The sequence below is a fragment of the Mustelus asterias genome, chromosome 26, assembly GCF_964213995.1.
Source record: "Mustelus asterias chromosome 26, sMusAst1.hap1.1, whole genome shotgun sequence".
Classification (NCBI taxonomy): Eukaryota; Metazoa; Chordata; class Chondrichthyes; order Carcharhiniformes; family Triakidae; genus Mustelus; species Mustelus asterias.
The window spans coordinates 1,706,770-1,725,422 of NC_135826.1; the positions used below are offsets into that span (position 1 = coordinate 1,706,770).

Here is an 18,653-nt window from a genome sequence, read left to right on the forward strand (position 1 = left end):
ATTTTTGTTCATTTCTAGCCTGACCCCTCAGGAATTCCATTTTATGTTTGTTACAAAATGTCACTGAATTAATGGCTCATTGAGGTTCAAATAAATAAGTGTCCTATTTAAGAAGCTTAGTGTTTCCCATACAAGTTATATCCCCAGCTAGATTAATTATTTTATTGCATTTGTAAAATCCCAGTAGCATGTGAGACTCAATGTACTTTGACTCCACTTCAGGTCATCTGTTAGTCAAGGAGACTCCAGGAAGCAGGAGAAAGATGATAGGAATGACAGACACAGAGAAAAGGAGGAACACAAATACAGATCTTCACATTCAAGTAAGGGAAGTTTTAAGAAGCATGTGGGAAGTGATGCCTGAGAGTATTGGATTAGTACATAATCATGCGACCTGGCTTTAAATCACATACCAAGTGTTGGAATATAAGCCTCCTCCCTATTAGCTCCAGGGACCCGGGTTCGATTCCCGGCTTGGGTCACTGTCTGTGTGGAGTTTGCACATTCTTCTTGTGTCTGCGTGGGTTTCCTCCGGGTGCTCCGGTTTCCTCCCACAGTCCAAAGATGTGCGGGTTAGGTCGATTGGCCATACTAAAAATTGCCCCTTCGAGTCCTGAGATGCGTAGGTTAGAGGGATTAGCGGGTAAATATGTAGGGATATGGGGGTGAGGCCTGGGTGGGATTGTGGTCGGTGCAGACTCGATGGGTTTCTATGATTCTATGATTAGCTGTAAGGGTCCTAAATGGACTGAGTTTGAGGAATATTTATCCTTAAAATGACCATAATGACGGGCGACACAGTGGTTAGCACTGCTGCCTCACAGCGCCAGGGACCCGGGTTCGATTCCCGGCTTGGGTCACTGTATGTGCGAAGTCAGCATGTTCTCCCCATGTCTGCGTGGGTTTCCTCCAGGTGCTCCGGTTTCCTCCCACAGTCCAAAAAATGTGCTGGTTAGGTGCATTGGCCATACTAAATTCTCCCTCATTGTACCCGAACAGGCGTTGGAGTGTGGCGACTCGGGGATTTTCACAGTAACTTCATTGCAGTGTTAATGTAAGCCTACTCCTGGAGGATTCCAGGATGGCAATGAGTTATGAAAGCCAACAAATAAAACAAACTGAAATGTCATCCTACAGGCAGGGCACCAGAACTCAGCATGACTCCAGATAATGCCAAATAAATGTGGGAACACTGCAGGAGATGCAGCCAAATTCACTATTTTCGGCTCATCTGATTTGCTGTACATGCAGTGGCCATTTTGGTTGTGAACACCTGCAAAGGTCATTTGCAAGTCCCTCAAGTATCACTAATATTCAGGTCCACTATAAATCTCTCCAGTCTTTGATTTTATTTAACTACAAAGTTCAACTCTGTAGTTAAATAAAATCAAAGACTGGAGAGATTTACTAACAAAATCCTGCCTGTAGCCATGATTTGCAGTCTATCATTTGCTAAAGCAAAATGAACAAGTGTTATCACATTGTATATATATCAAAAACACAGCAATAGGTCAGTTTTGTCTCTTTCTTTAGAAACCCGAAGTTCAGAGAGGAAAAGGAACGGGAGGGAAAGAAGTCATAGCTCGGAGAGGCGGAGGAGAAGCCGTAGCTCGGAGAGGCGGAGGAGAAGCCGTAGCTCGGAGAGGCAGAGGAGAAGCCGTAGCTCGGAGAGGCGGAGGGGGAGCCGTAGCTCGGAGAGGCGGAGGAGGAGCCGTAGCTCGGAGAGGCGGAGGAGGAGCCGTAGCTCGGAGAGGCGGAGGAGGAGCCGTAGCTCGGAGAGGCGGAGGAGGAGCCGTAGCTCGGAGAGGCGGAGGAGGGGCCGTAGCTCGGAGAGGCGAAGGGGAAGCCGTAGCTCGGAGAGGCGGAGGGGAAGCCGTAGCTCGGAGAGGCGGAGGAGAAGCCGTAGCTCGGAGAGGCGGAGGAGAAGCCGTAGCTCGGAGAGGCGGAGGAGGAGCCGTAGCTCGGAGAGGCGGAGGAGGAGCTGTAGCTCGGAGAGGCGGAGGAGGAGGAGTAGCTCGGAGAGGCGGAGGAGAAGAAGTAGAGAAAGAAGTCTGAGTTTAGAGAGATGGAAAAATAAAGAAAGGAGGAGGGTAGGTTCTTTGTTAGTGTGACTAATTATTGCAACTAAACTCTCAAAAGGGTTACAGATGGAATATAATGTATTGGAGTTCCAGGCTGAAATTTATCCACATAGTACCACTGTCTCAACAGTTCTTGCAGACGCTAATTTGGGAGGCTTAATAATCTCAAAGTCCTGATATGTGTATTGCTTCCATTCCAACTAAATCATCTGTAATAAAACAAAAAGGGTGTGTGTTGTCTGTAGAGTTTGTGCTACAGTCATCTGTTACTCTAATTCCATTTCTGTATAACATTATTTGGTATTTTTTAAATTAAGTTTTTAAACCCAACTGACAGGACAGACCCAGCAGAGGTGGCAGCACAGTGGTATACAGTCAGCAGGGAGTTGTCCTTGGAATTCTCAACATCAGCTCTGGATCCCATGAAGTCTCATGGCACCAGGTCAGACATGGGCAAGGAAACCTCCTGCTAATTAGCACCGACCGCCCCATCTCAGCTGATGAATGAGTACTTCTCCATGTTGAACACCACTTGAAGGAAGCACGAAGGGTGGCATGAGCACAGAATGTACTCTGGGTGGAGAACTTCAATGTTCTTCACCAAGAGTGCCTCAGTAACACCACTACTGACCAACTCCTTTAGGACGTAGCTGCTACACTGGGCCTGCAGCAGGTAATGAGGGAAAAGCCTATTTGACCTTGTTTTCACGAGCCTGAATCTGTCCATAACAGTATTGGCAGGAATGACCACTGCACAATCCTCCATCGTGTTGTGTGGCACTATTTCAATGCTAAATAGGATAGATTTCAAAAAGATCTAACAACTCAAAACTGGGAATTCATGAGGCACTGGGGGCCATCAGCAACAGCAGAATTGTGTACAATCACAATCTGTAACCTCCTGGCCCAGCGCACCCCCAACTCTACCAAGCCAGGGATCAACCCTGGTTCAATGAAGAGTGCAGGAGGTCATGCCAGGAACAGCACCAGACATAACCAAAAATGAAGTGTCAACCTGGTGAAGCTACAACACAGGACTACTAGGGTGCCAAACAGCAGGAACATCTTGGAATAGACCATGCTAAATGATCCTATAACCAACGGATCTGTCTGTGTGGAGTTTACACGTTCTGCCCGTGTCTGCGTGGATTTCCTCCATCTGCTCTGGTTTCCTCCTGCGCTTCAAAGATGTGCAGTTAAATTGATTGGCCATGCTGAATTGTCACTTCGTGTCAGGAGGATTAGCAGAGTAAATACGTGGAGTTACGGGGATAGGATCTGGGTGGAATTGTTGTTGATGCAGGCTTGATGGGCTGATTGGCCTGTTTCTGCACTGTAGGGATTCTATGATTCTATCAGATTTAATCCCTGAGTCCTGGCACACCTGCCACATGAGATCAAGAAATAACAGAAAGCACCTAATACGGAAAAGGCTGACAACATTACAGCAATAGTACTGAAAACTTGAGCTCCAGAACTAGCTGAGCTCTTAGCCGAGCTGTTGCCCTACAGCTACAACAATGGCATCTACCCAGCAATGTCCCTTAGTGTCCCAAGATGTGTAGGTTAGGGAAATTAGCATGGTAATTACAGAGATAGGTTTACCGAGATAGGACCTGGGTAAGATTTTTTTAAAAGGTGGATTGGTATAGACTCAGTGGGCTGAATGTCGTCCTTCTGCACTGTAGGGATTCTGTGAAAACTGCCACGGTTTGTCCTATCCAAAACAAAGCAGGACAAATGCAACCGGGAAATTATCTCCTCATCAGTATACTTTTGATCTTCAGCAAAGTGTTAGAAGGGTCATCAACAGTGCTATCAAGTGGCACTTACTCAGCAATAACCTGCTCACTGATGCTCAGTTTGGGATCTGCCAGGGCCACTCACCTCCTGCGCTCATTTCAGCCTTAGTCCAAACATAAACAAAACAGTTAAACTCAAGCTGAGGTAAGAATGACTGCCCTTGACATCAAGGTAAAGGTAGCATTTGACTAAGTGCGGCATCAAGAAAACCTAGCAAAGCTGGAGTCAGTTGGGAACCAGGGAAAACTCTCCACTGGTTTAAGTTCCATCGACACAAAGGAAGATGGTTGTGGTGGTTGGAGGTCAATCATCTCAGCTCCAGGACATCTCTGCAGGAGTTCCTCAGGGTAGTGTCCTCGGCGCAACTGTCTTCCGGCTGCTTCATCAATGACCTTCCCACCATCATAAGGTCAGAAATGGGGGTGTTAGCTGATGATTGCGTAAGTTTGCAACTCACCAGATACTGAAGCAGTCCGTGCCCATATGCAGCAAGACCTGGACATCATTCAGGCTTGGGCAGAGAAGTGGCAAACCACACAATGACCATCCACCCTTGACATTCAGTGGTATTGCCATCCATAAATTCCCCAACATCAACATCCTGGGGATTACCATTGACCAGAAATTTAACTGGACCAGCTACAAAATACTTGGCTATAAGAGCTGGTCAAGGGTGGGAATGCTGCAGTGAGTGAGTGACTCACCTTTTGACTTCCTGTCCACTATCTACAACGCACAAAATCAGGAGTGTAATGGAATAATCTCCACTTGACTGGATGAATACCGCTCCAATGTCAAATCAGGAAGCTCGATGTCATCGAAGGCAAAGCATCCCTTTTGACTGGCAACTCGTACGCCATCTTAAACATTCCCTCTCACCACCACTGACACAGTGACAGCAGTGTATACCATTTGCAAGATGCACTGCAGCAACTCACCCAAGGCAGCACCTTCCAAACCCTTCACTTCTGCCACCTAGAAGGACAAGGGCAGCAGATGCATGGGAGCATTAGTACCTGCAAGTTGTCCTCCCAAGCCACTCACCTCCCTGACCTGGAAAAATATTACTGTTCCTTCACATTGCTGGGTCAAAATCACTTCCGTTACAGCACTATGGGTCTATGTAGCTACACCACACAGACTGCAACGGTTCAAGAAGACAGCTCACTGCCATTTTCTCAAGGGAATTAGAGATGGGCAATAAGTGCTCACCAAGAATGAATTTAAAAAAGAGCAAGAGTGTTCTTTCCAATTCATCAAACAGCTTTACCATAAATGGTTTTATCTGGCCATTTTTATACTCCTGCTTGTGGGATCTTCAGTGCACAAATTAGCTACTGCATTTTCCACATTGCAACAGTGACTACACTTAAGTGCTTAATTGGCTGGAAAGTGCTTTAGAACATGATGGGATGATAAAAGTGCTACGGGAGTGTTTTTGTTGATGGTCGTTACTTTAGGTGAATTAATAAGGATAGTATCATGCCCAGTAGTACTTCTATAATGTCTCCTCCTTTTGTAAGTTTGTAGTTTTTTTCTGATATTCCATGCTGACAAGGATTCACTTTCCTTATAGTCTAAGTTTCTATGATCCCTTATTATCTGCCTTTATTTAGAGTTTTAACTGAGCAGCTTAAGGTGGGAGGGTGGAGAAGATCCATCATCATGAGCAGAATGAATAGCCTGCCCATCTTCCATGACTTTACAGTTTCATTAGGCAACTAGTTTGATGCACACATTCAGTCTGCAGATTCCTAAAACTACCATCAATGTTCAATTATTTTCATGCTGTGGAAAAACAGATTTCAAGATCCAGGAGTATACACACAAGATCTCCCAGCAAAAACAGATCAAGAGATGTATCCACAGAGAAAACTCACAAGCTGAAAGAACAACCATGGCAGCTGGATCCCAAGGAAGCATTATGGGCAGTTGAAAGACGCAGGTTAGTGTACTGAAAATCCAGATTGCTTTTTAAACTTATCAGGACAGTGCAGTTTTGCATCAGAGATTGAAGGCATATCATTACGACAGAGAACAAAAAACTGAATATTGAAAATCTGAAACATTGAGCAAGTCAGACAGATTCTGAGACAACGTTTCAATTTAATTGTTTTTGTTGTGCATATCTACCGTGGCACTTAAAATCAAGGGGATTATTCACTTTATTCCTTTGTTGTTCAGGTTTCACGGGAAATATTTCAACAAAACTTCGTAAGCACGAGTTGATTTATTCTAATTACTGATTATATCTGTTAGAGTTGTGCCTGATTCCTTTGGTCTTTGATGAAACAGAGACTGGCGATACGAGGGAAAGAGAGCTGTTTCCATTATAAACTAAGAGAAGGTGGAAGCTGCAATGGTTCATTAATTGCAGATCTGATAGTTGATCACAATCTGATGACATTCAATTATAAATATCAACCTTGAAAATTAAATGTATTAAAATAGTTTAATGTTGTGCATTTACCTAGCTTTAATGCAAAGAAAATTTGAGGCTTCTCTCCTGCTCCCTAGTGAACATTTACTAACGTCACTGTCTCAAATAGTTGTCAATCTCCTTGGAACGATATTGGTTAATGCCAACAAAAGGGTTCTCATTCATCAGCTTCAGTATATGAGTTTTTATTTGATTTATTATTGTCAGTGTTGTGGTAAATACGTTGGCCAGTGTGTCATGTAGACCCTCTGGTTGTCTTACAATGTGTTTGCTTCCTATGTTTGCTTTCAACTTGTTGATCATTGAGAGAGATTTGAAATCTTTGAAATTTGACTTCTTTAAAGAGAGAGAACCTTGCTCTGAAAGTCAGGAGTATTGATGGGTAAAGGAAACTCTTTTCTCCTCCTCTTGCTGATCGAGGTTTTTTAACTTTTGGGGCAGGGTTGGAAATCATTTCTCTTCTTGGCTATTTTATTTTGCTGTTTCTCTCCTTTCCTGACATCCACTAAAAGTTTTGGTTCCTTGTTATGACCTAAATCATGAGGAACCTTGCCAAAGTGGCTATCATGCTTTGAGCTTCAACATTGAGCTATGGTGTCCTATTCCTCCATAGAGTATACAACATATAACATCATGCCTTGCTTGCCTCTGCCCTATTTGTATCAGGGATTGCTGGATGATGATTGGAAAAGTTATTGTGCCTGATTTCTCTTTTCAATTCTCCTGCTTGAGATTGTTAACTCTGCACAAACCAGATATCAAAATGTTCCAGCCTTGTGTGACAGAGAGCAGTGGATAATGTTCTCTGAAATGAAAGTACTTCCTTTCGCTGCTTTTCTCATGCCCACAATAATGTAAATTACCCTACCAGAGCCACTGCTATAGGGTGAACAGGTAAAATTCTGCTTTCCAAAGTTCTGCCATTTTTACTGATATTTTGAGATCAAATTCTGTATTGCGTCCAATTTTCTCATGAAGATTGTCAATCACTAGCCTTGAGTATTGCACAGATATTGCAATTTTAAGTGTCTTATTTTTAGAGCTGTGTTGATCCTTCAACTAATTTTACTCATAAAAGCTAAATGTGACTTGTGTCTGTGGAAATGTTACTTCTGAATATCTGGTCTTGAATTGTTGAATTTCTGTTTTCTACTAGAGAGCGTGAAATATGGGAAGAGGAAGCCAGAGAGCTACTGGAAAGGGACTTGGAGCGATTGCAGCTTGAGAGGATGTGCCTCGAAAGAGGGAGATTGGACGAATCAGTTCTAAAAAGGCAGAGATTATTAGAGGAGGTAAAGGGATGGAACTGCAGGTGGAAATCTGAAAATGCTCTTTTAATGTAATGCTGTTGTTAATCTGTCTTTTCTGGATCAGTTGACTTTTCAGTCCCTTTCCTGTAAGTCTTAATTTCAGCACATGAACAGACTACTTTAGTCACTGAGAAGACGTTGGTGTCAAACATGTCCCGGTCTCCCAATTCCACATTTAATATATTTTATCTTAATTGGCTGAGAGGTTGAATAATTAACTACCTTGAGTTTTGGGTTAGTAGGTTTTTGATGTTTTCTGGAGTTTACACACACTGTCTCAAAGTTTAGTTTACAGCTGTCGGAGCAAAAGCAGGTCACGCACCATTAATTTGTCTTGTTTGATTGAAAAACTAGACATTCAAACTTTTTTTCAGTCAGTAGATGAATTTCCGAGTGTGTCAAATTAACTAACTTAAATCTTTAGCTCAATGATAAAATTGCAGCCTCTGAGTGAGAAGGCACAGGGTTCACATGGTGATCCAGATAGTGCTGCCGCTCAATTCTGGGGTGACAATCAGGGCAGGATTTTACGGCCTCGCTCGTCTCGAAACCATAAAATCCCAGCCGAGGTCAACGGACCTTCCCCCCTCGCCCGCTCTGATTCCTGTAGTGGGCAGGCTAGTAAAATTTATGCCTCGGAATCTGGCCCATGAAGCAATGCCACTCTTTGCCCAGTATAAATGTGGTTTTGGCATGGAAGGAGCATTCCTGTCACAGATTGTTAATCAGTCCGTGATGGAAATCTGCCATACTTCTACACTCTTCAGAGTGTGAAGATATGAAAAGTGAAACAACCAGGATACCAGATGGAGCACCATAATTGGTCACCTCTGTAAGGAGCACGTTTTTCATAACTGCAGGAATAAAAGTTGGTGAGGACTGGTCAGACTCAGCTGTGATGCATTCCTTACACTTGCTGACTAGTTTTTACATGAAGAGTGGTCACTTGAACAATGTACTTGCCAATGTAAATGCTATCCCATCAGCAGGCAGACACAGCAGACAAGTGAATTGCCCTGGGAAACCTCAACATCGATTTCGGATTCAATGAATTGTAGCTTCAGTGTACAGGAGGTTGAGAGTAGTGAGGTCATGGATAAGGTTTCAAGGTCGCAGGAGTGTACTGGCAGGCAGGAAGGTGGTTTGAAGTGTGTATACTTCAACGCCAGGAGCATCCGGAATAAGGTGGGTGAACTTGCAGCATGGGTTGGTACCTGGGACTTCGATGTTGTGGCCATCTCGGAGACATGGATAGAGCAGGGACAGGAATAGTTGTAGCAGGTTCCGGGGTTTAGATGTTTCAGTAAGAGCAGGGCAGGTCGTAAACGAGGTGGCGGTGTGGCATTGTTAGTCAAGTAAGAAGTCTAACAACACCAGGTTAAAGTCCAACAAGTTTATTTGGTAGCAAAAGCCACGAGCTTTCGGAACAGGCTGTCACTTCGTCAGGTGGGTGGGAGTTCTGATTACAAACAAGTCACGAAGACACAAGCTCAATTTACATGAATAGTGATTGGAATGTGAGCCTTTACAGCTAATCAAGTCTTAAAGGTACAAGACAATGTGAGTGGAGGGAGCATTAAGCACAGGTTAAAGAGATGTGTATTGTCTCCAGACAGGACAGCTAGTGAGATTTTGCACATCCAGGCAGGTTGTGGGGGTTACAGATAGTGTGACATGAACCCAATATCCCGGTTGAGGCCGTCCTCATGTGTGCGGAACCTGGCTATCAGTCTGCTCAGCAACTCTGCGCTGTCGTGTGTCGTGAAGGCCGCCTTGGAGAACGCTTACCTGAAGATCCAAGGCTGAATGCCCGTGACTGTTGAAGTGCTCCCCCACAGGAAGAGAACAGTCTTGCCTGGTGATTGTCGAGTGGTGTTCATTCATCCGTTGTCGTATCGTCTGCATGGTTTCCCCAATGTACCATGCCTCGGGACATCCTTTCCTGCAGCGTAACAGGTAGACAACGTTGGCCGAGTTGCAAGAGTGTGTACCTGATGGATGGTGTTTTCACGTGAGATGATGGCATCCGTGTCGATGATCCAGCACGTCTTGCAGAGGTTGCTGTGGCAAGGTTGTGTGGTGCTGTGGTCACTGTTCTCCTGAAGGCTGGTAGTTTGCTGTGGACAATGGTCTGTTTGAGGTTGTGCGGTTGTTTGAAAGCAAGAAGTGGGGGTGTGGGGATGGCCTTGGCGAGATGTTCGTCTTCATCAATAACATGTTGAAGGCTCCGGAGGAGATGTCGTAGCTTCTCCACTCCGACGAAGGGTACTCTGTCCAGCGTGTACCATGTTTGTCTTCTGAGGAGGTCGGTGCGGTTTTTCGCTGTGGCGCGTCGGAACTGTCGATCGATGAGTCGAGCGCCATATCCTGTTCTTATGAGGGCATCTTTCAGCGTCTGGAGGTGTCTGTTGCGATCCTCCTCATCCGAGCAGATCCTGTGTATACGGAGGGCTTCTTTAATGTGTTTAGAGTAGAAGCTGGAGAAGTGGAGCATCGTGAGGTTATCCGTGGGCTTGCGGTACAGTGAGGTGCTGAGGTGACCGTCTTTAATGGAGATGCGTGTGTCCAAGAATGCAACCGATTCCGGAGAGTAGTCTATGGTGAGTCTGATGGTGGGATGGAACTTGTTGATGTCATCATATAGTTGTTTCAGTGATTGTTCACCATGAGTCCAAAGGAAGAAAATGTCATCAATGTATCTAGTGTATAGCATCGGTTGAAGGTCCTGTGAGGTGAAGAAGTCTTGTTCGAACCTGTGCATGAAGATGTTGGCATATTGAGGTGCGAATTTGGTCCCCATGGCTGTTCCGTGTGTCTGGATGAAGAACTGGTTGTCTACCTGTTACGCTGCAGGAAAGGATGTCCCAAGGCATGGTACATTGGGGAAACCATGCAGACGCTTCGACAACGGATGAATGAACACCGCTCGACAATCACCAGACAGGAGTGTTCTCTTCCTGTTGGGGAGCACTTCAGCGGTCACGGGCATTCAGCCTCTGATCTCCGGGTAAGCGTTCTCCAAGGCGGTCTTCACGACGCACGACAGCGCAGAGTCGCTGAGCAGAGACTGATAGCCAGGTTCCGCACACATGAGGACGGCCTCAACCGGGATATTGGGTTCATGTCACCCTATCTGTAACCCCCACAACCTGCCTGGATGTGCAAAATCTCACTAGCTGTCCTGTCTGGAGACAATACACCTCTCTTTAACCTGTGCTTAATGTTCCCTCCACTCACATTGTCTGTACCTTTAAGACTTGATTAGCTGTAAAGGCTCACATTCCAATCACTATTCATGTAAATTGAGTTTGTGTCTTTGTGCCTTGTTTGTAATCAGAACTCCCACCCACCTGACGAAGGGACAGCCTGTTCCGAAAGCTCGTGGCTTTTGCTACCAAATAAACCTGTTGGACTTTACCCTGGTGTTGTTAGACTTCTTACTGTGTTTACCCCAGTCCAACGCCGGCATCTCCACATCATTGTTAGTCAAGGACAGTATTACGGTGGCAGAAAGGACGTTTGATGAGGACTCGTCTACTGAGGTAGTCTGGGCTGAAGTTAGAAACAGGAAAGGAGAGGTCACCCTGTTGGGATTTTTCTATAGGCCTCTGAAAAGTTCCAGAGATGTAGAGGAAAGGATTGCAAAGATGATTGTGGATAGGAGCGAAAGTAACAGGGTAGTTGTTATAGGGGACTCTAACTTTACAAATATTGACTGGAAAAGCTATAGTTTGAGTACTTTAGAGGGGTCAGTTTTTGTCTATTGTGTGCAGGAGGGTTTCCTTACACAGTATGTAGATAGGCCAACAAGAGGCGAGGCCACATTGGATTTGGTACTGGGTAATGAACCAGGCCAAGTGTTAGATTTGGAGGTAGGTGAGCACTTTGGTGATAGTGACCACAATTCGGTTACGTTTACTTTAGCGATGGAAATGGATAGGTATATACTGAAGGGCAACAGTTATAGCTGGGGGAAAGGAAATTATGATGCAATTAGGCGAGATTTAGGATGCATAGGTTGGGGAAGGAAACTGCAGGGGATGGGCACAATTGGAATGTGAAATTTGTTCAAGGAACAGTTACTGCGTGTCCTTGATAAGTATGTACCTGTCAGGTAGGGAGGAAGTGGTCGAGCGAGGGAACCGTGGTTTACTAAATAAGTTGAATGTCTTGTGAAGAGGAAGAAGGAGACTTATGTAAAGATGAGACATGAAGGCTCAGTTAGGGCATTTGAGAGTTACAAGTTAGCCAGGAAGGACCTAAAGAGAGAGTTAAGAAGAGCCAGGAGGGGACATGAGAAGTCTTTGGCAGGTAGAATCAAGGAAAACCCTAAAGCTTTCTATAGGTATGTCAGGAATAAAGGAATGGCGAGGGTAAGATTAGTGCCAGTCAAAACAGTAGTGGGAAGTTGTGCGTGGAGTCTGAAGAGATAGGAGAGGTGCTAAATGAATATTTTTCATCAGTATTCACGCTGGAAAAAGATAATGTTGTCGCGGAGAATACTGAGATACAGGCTAGACGGGATTGAGGTTAATAAGGAGGAGGTGTTAGCAATTCTGGAAAGTGTGAAAATAGATAAGTCCCCTGGGCCGGATGGGATTTATCCTAGGATTCTCTGGGAGGCTAGGGAGGAGATTGCAGAGCCTTTGGCTTTGATCTTTATGTCGTCATTGTCTACAGGAATAGTGCCAGAAGACTGGAGGATAGCAAATGTTGTCCCTTGTTCAAGAAGGGGAGTAGAGACAACCATGGTAATTATAGACCAGTGAGCCTTACTTCAATTGTGGGCAAAGTTTTGGAAAGGATTATAAGAGATAGGATTTATAATCATCTAGAAAGGAATAATTTGATTAGGGATAGTCAGCACGGTTTTGTGAAGGGTAGGTCGTGCCTCACAAACCTTATTGAGTTCTTTGAGAAGGTGACCAAAGAGGTGGATGAGGGTAAAGCAGTTGATGTGGTGTATATGGATTTCAGTAAAGCGTTTGATAAGGTTCCCCACGGTAAGCTATTGCAGAAAATACAGAGGCATGGGATTGAGGGTGATTTAGCGGTTTGGATCAGGAATTGGCTAGCTGTAAGAGAACAGAGGGTGGTGGTTGATGGGAAATGTTCATCCTGGAGTTCAGTTACTAGTGGTGTACCGCAAGGATCTGTTTTGGGGCCACTGCTGTTTGTCATTTTTATAAATGACCTGGATGAGGGCGTAGAAGGATGGGTTAGTAAATTTGCGGATGACACTGAAGTTGGTGGAATTGTGGACAGTGCGGAAGGTTGTTTCAGGTTACAGAGGGACATAGATAAGCTGCAGAGCTGGGCTGAGAGGTGGCAAATGGAGTTTAATGCGGAAAAGTGTGAGGTGATTCACTTTGGAAGGAGTAACAGGAATACAGAGTACTGGGCTAATGGTAAGATACTTGGTAGTGTGGATGAACAGAGGGATCTGGGGTGTCCATGTGCATAGATCCCTGAAAGTTGGCACCCAGGTTGATAGGGTTGTTAAGAAGGCGTATGGAGTGTTAGCTTTTATTGGTAGAGGGATTGAGTTTCGGAGCCAGGAGGTCCTGTTGCAGCTGTATAAAACTCTGGTGCGGCTGCACTTGGAGTATTGTGTACAGTTCTGGTCGCCGCATTATAGGAAGGATGTGGAAGCATTGGAAAGGATGCAGAGGAGATTTACCAGGATGTTGCCTGGTATGGTGGGAAGGTCTTATGAGGAAAGGCTGAGGGACTTGAGGTTGTTTTCGTTAGAGAAAAGAAGGTTAAGAGGTGACTTAATAGAGGCATACAAGATGCTGAGAGGATGGTGATAGCTAGCACGAGGGGACATAGCTTTAAATTGAGGGGTGATAAATATAGGACAGATGTCAGAGGTAGGTTCTTTACTCGGAGAGTAGTAAGGGCGTGGAATGCCCTGCCTGCAGCAGTAGTGGACACGCCAACATTAGGGGCATTTAAATGGTCATTGGATAAACATATAGAACATAGAACATTACAGCGCAGTACAGGCCCTTCGACCCTCAATGTTGCGCCGACCAGTGAAACCTATCTAAAGCCCATCTAACCTACACTATTCCAATATCATCCATCTGTTTATCCAATGACCATTTAAATGCCCTTAATGTTGGCGAGTTTTAGTCGATTGAACCAGGGCAGGACTTACTCAGTTAATGGTAGGGCGTTGGGGAGAGTTACAGGACAAAGAGATCTAGGGGTACATGTTCATAGCTCCTTGAAAGTGGAGTCACAGGTGGACAGAATGGTGAAGAAGGCATTCGGCATGCTTGGTTTCATCGGTCAGAACATTGAATACAGGAGTTGGAATGTCTTGTTGAAGTTGTACAAGACATTGGTGAGGCCACACTTGGAATACTGTGTGCAATTCTGGTCACCCTATTATAGAAAGGATATTATTAAACTAGAAAGAGTGCAGAAAAGATTTACTAGGATGCTACCGGGACTTGATGGATTGAGTTATAAGGAGAGGCTGGATAGACTGGGATTTTTTTCTCTGGCGCGTTGGAGGCTGAGGGGTGACCTTATAGAGGTCTATAAAATAATGAGGGGCACAGATCAGCTAGATAGTCAATATCTTTTCCCAAAGGTAGGGGAGTCTAAAACATAGGACATAGGTTTTAGGTGAGAGGGGAGAGATACAAAAGTGTCCAGAGGGGCAATTTTTTCACACACAGGGTGGTGAGTGTCTGGAACACCCTGCCAGAGGTAGTAGTAGAGGCGGGTACAATTTTGTCTTTTAAAAAGCATTTAGATAGTTACATGGGTACGATGAGTATAGAGGGATATGGGCCAAATGCGGGCAATTGGGATTAGTTTAGGGTTTTTTTTTTTAAAAGGGGGCAGCATGGACAAGTTGGGCCGAAGGGCCTGTTTCCATGCTGTAAACCTCTATGACTCTATAAGCCTTAGATAGCATCTCCCAAAACCACGACCACTAAAAGCTAGAAGGACAAGGGCAGCAGACACATGGGAACACCACCACCTGGGGTTCCCCTCCAAGCCACTCACCATCCTGACTTGTAAATATCTCACCGTTCCTTCACAGTTGCTCGGTCAAAATCCTGGAAATCCCTCCCTAATAGCACTGTGGTTGTACCTACACTACATGGACTGCAGTGGTTCAGGAAGCCAGCTCATCACCACCACATTACCACCTCAAAGGCAATGAGGGTTGAACGATAAATGCTGGTTTAGCCATCAAAACCCAGATCTCTTGAATGAGTTTTTTTTTAAATAGAGAAGTATTGAGAGTCAGCAGTAATCCTTACGTTCGTTATGGGCTGAGCTATAATCTCATTTCAAATCTACAAGCTTGCTTCAGAGTTGGGTAAAGGCAATATTTTCAGAATGTGTTCTCTTTATATAGGAAGTAAAGCAAGCACAGGAGCAAACTTACCGAGAGAGGGAAGAGCTACTCCAGAAGATATGCTTTGAAGAAACTGCAAAACGAACATTTGCTGATGTTGGGTAAAGCAAACCTTGTTTATTCTTCCAGTTCTCAAGTAGAAGTAGGTGTCTAGTTGGTGAGAATTTATAAATACGCAGTTCCCTTAATAGCTCACTCGGTAAAAATATCTGCACTGACTGATGGAAAACCAACAAAACCCTAGATTCAATCCCTGTTCAATATTTACTTAGCTGGTTTTCACAGAACAGTCTTCATCTAAACTGTATGTTTCAATCTACCATGTTTCTTTTACTTCAATTACTTTTGTCACCATGTGAGGTGAGAATGGTGGAATAGTAGTAATACTACTGGACAAGTAAATCCAGAGGCCTCGACCAATTAAATAAACTTATTTGATTTGATTTATATCACGTATTAGTATACAGTAAAAAGTATTGTTTCTTGCATGCTATACAGACAAAGCATACTGTCCATAGAGAAGGAAAGTAGAGGGTGCAGAACGTAGTGCTGCAGTCGTAGGGTGTAAAAGAATCACCTTAATATGAGGTAGATTCATTCAAAAGTTTGATGGCAGCAGGGAAGAAGCTGTTAATAAATCTAGAATAACAAACCTGTCTCTGTAATGGTGACCTTGAAAATAAAAACCTATCTGGTTCGCTTATGTCCTTCAGGGAAGGAAATGTGCCACTCTTAACCGGACGATCTATGTGCGACTCCAGATCCACAGCAAAGTAACTGCCCTCTGAAATGGCCAAGCAAGCCATCAGTTTTATCAAAATCGCTAAGGTGAAACTACATGGATCACCATTCATTTTCCCAGGCATCAGATATGGCAAAGGCACACTCAGTCAACTCTGAAAAGTCCTCACAAACAACTGGGCCTCAAGATTTGGAAACTGTCCCAAAGACTAGTCAAGCAACAGGCTGAAGTAGTCATACTTGCCAAATCATACCTTGCAGTCAATGTCCCTGACATCTCCATCGGCAATTCTTTTTTGTCTTGTCCCAATAGCAGAACACACCCACCAGAGGTGGCAGCAGCAGAGTTATACAGTGGGGAGGGAATTGCCCGAGGAATCCTCCGTCTCGAGTGCACACCCCATGCTGTCCCATACCATCAAGTCAAACCTAGTGATTACCACCTACCTCCCTCCCTGCCTCATTGGATGAATCTGTACTTTTCCATGTTGACGCCTCTTGGATCATTTGGAAAGAACAGATTTGTTTTAATGTAGCATTCAAAAGACAATGGGGGCGATTCTTCCAAAAAAATTCTAGGTTTCGAATTCACGTAAAAGCTGAAGTAAATCCCACTGGTTTTTTCAGCAGGATTTTCAAAATGAGCGCACCAGCGTAAATCACGTGAAAATTCGGGAGGGGGCAGGGCCTGTTGCTGCTGGAGAGGTTGGCAGCATAGCACAGAGCGGGCCACTGTGCAGAGCCAATCTGTCAGCGCTGAGATCGGCGCATGTGCGCACTACTGGCCTCCTGATCGCTGGCCAGCCCCACGGCCCTCATAGGTGGCCCTCCGACTCTCCCATGACCCAATCGCTGACCCCCCCCAAACATATCCGGGCCAGCGTCGACCCCCGGCCCACCTCGATGCCCCCCCCACCCAACCCGATGTCCAGCCCCAATCACTGGCCTCCTTCCCTCCCTCACTCAGCCCGAATGCAGAGCAGCAGCAGGATCTCCACCCCACCAATCTATAACAGCAACTTGCATTTTTAAGGTCCCTTTTAAGTAAAAGGATTTTTAAAGGTTAAAAAGGAGAAAGGGTGTTGCATATGATAAATGGTACAATATGGGTCATTCAGTCCAACAGTTCATGCCGGTATTTATGTTCTACTCAAGCCTTCTCCAGTCTTTGCTTATCTAAAGCTGTCATTGTAACCCTCTGTTCTTTTCTCCCTCATGCTTGTCCAGCTTCCCCTTAAATGCTTCTATACTATTCACTTCAGCCGTTCCCAGTGATAGCAGGTTCCACATTCTCACCATTCTCTGGGTAAAGAAATTTCTTCTGAATTTCCTGTTGGTTTTCTTGGTGACTATCTTGTACTGAAGATCTCTAGTAATGGTCTTGCCTAGAGGAGGCAATGTTCTCTTGATTAAATCTATCGAAACCTTAGAGATTATGGGTACGGGGTTCCTGAAGTCACTTCAACAGTAGTGAGATGAATGAGGGAAGGAGATTCACAGAAGATCAGTTCGAGACCTGAAGGTTGTAAATTGGAATTTAAGGCTGGAGGGGATTGCTCACATGGGGTGGCATGAAGGAATTAGAAGATGGCAGTCTTAAGATTTAATAGTTTTGGGGGTAAGGAATCATTGCCTTTGGAGCTGAAAATGGGGTGAAAATGGTAGATCGAGGGCAAGGAGTGATGAATGTGTGGAACTTAGTGCAGGCCAGATATAGATAGATGAGTTATGGACATAGACAGTTTCTGCACGTTGAAGGACTTCAGTTGGCAAGAACACTGGAGATTTGAGCCTAAGATTACATAGGTGTGGATCATGATTTCAGTGGCTGGAGGGGTTGGGATGTACATTGTTGTGGAAGTAGAATTAAATAATCTTGATGATAAATTAGAGGATTGAGCAGAACATCAAGATTTCCTATGGTCTGATTCACCCTTGGCAACTAACAAGAGAACAATGGAGTCAGTAGCAAGGACACCATTGTAGAGGCTGAAAACAGCCTCTGAAAACAGTGGCTTTAGTCTTCCTGATAATTAGATGAAATTTTTGATTCATCTATTAACAATCAGATTAACAATCAGTTTAACATCAGCGAGCATAGTTGTAGGGGGCAATTCTCCCAGCCTGCTGCACTGCTCTAGCACAGGGATCGGTGGCAGAGGGAGGGAGGACAGTGATCAGGGCTAGCCACCCGGATGGGGGGGTATGTGGGCTGGCCGGGGTGGTCCAGGTGGCCAGAAATCAGGGGGTGGGGGAGCATTGTAAGGCCAGCGATGAGGGTTTGCGGGGCTGACCAGTGATCGGCTGGCCAGCGATCAGGAGGCCGGCAATGGGGGGGGGGGGGGGGCCACTATGCATGCGCCGATCTCCGCTCTGACAGATTGGTGCATGCACAGTGGCCCGCTATGCTGCCGGTTTCTCAGTCGGGAATAGGCCCCGGCTCCTGATTTTCAGAGAGAATACCGCTGGGGCACTCTGTGCATCACAGAGTGTCAGTGATTCGCTCTGGAAATCACGCAGAAAAAACTAGCAGGAGTTACTCCCATTTTCACGTGAATTGGGGGCTTAGAATTTCTTTGAGAGAATCCAGCCGTGGTGTTGAAGGAAGCGGTAGAACTGTTTGCCATCTAAGTGAATCTACAATTCACCTTTCCAATGTCTCTAATCTCCTTCCTGTAATAACAGTTGTCAGTGCTGTTGCTTAATTGATGCATAGCACACATTCTTCATTCACTGTTCCTCCATGTTAAACCCAGAATCCCATTTCCTATGTAGCATTTACTATATCTTTTCCGACCTGCTTTATAATTCCGGATGTCGAAATTTTTCCATGCTGTTGAGAAATGTAAGATTCAGAGAGTGTTTTAATTCTGTTCTTTTTCCCAGCAAATGCT

General features: G+C 44.9%; 1 protein-coding gene across 2 annotated transcripts in view; it reads left to right on the top strand.

Moving 5' to 3' along the window:
* LOC144479416 (uncharacterized) overlaps nt 1-18,653 on the top strand; it is a 90,091-nt gene that overhangs the window by 49,697 nt on the left and 21,741 nt on the right. For both annotated transcript variants that reach the window (XM_078198060.1, XM_078198059.1), the window contains exons 9-13: nt 223-323; nt 1,534-2,090; nt 5,687-5,829; nt 7,481-7,616; nt 15,019-15,119. In XM_078198060.1, coding sequence (XP_078054186.1) covers nt 223-323; nt 1,534-2,090; nt 5,687-5,829; nt 7,481-7,616; nt 15,019-15,119 — 1,038 coding nt within the window. The remainder of the gene's footprint in view (nt 1-222; nt 324-1,533; nt 2,091-5,686; nt 5,830-7,480; nt 7,617-15,018; nt 15,120-18,653) is intronic.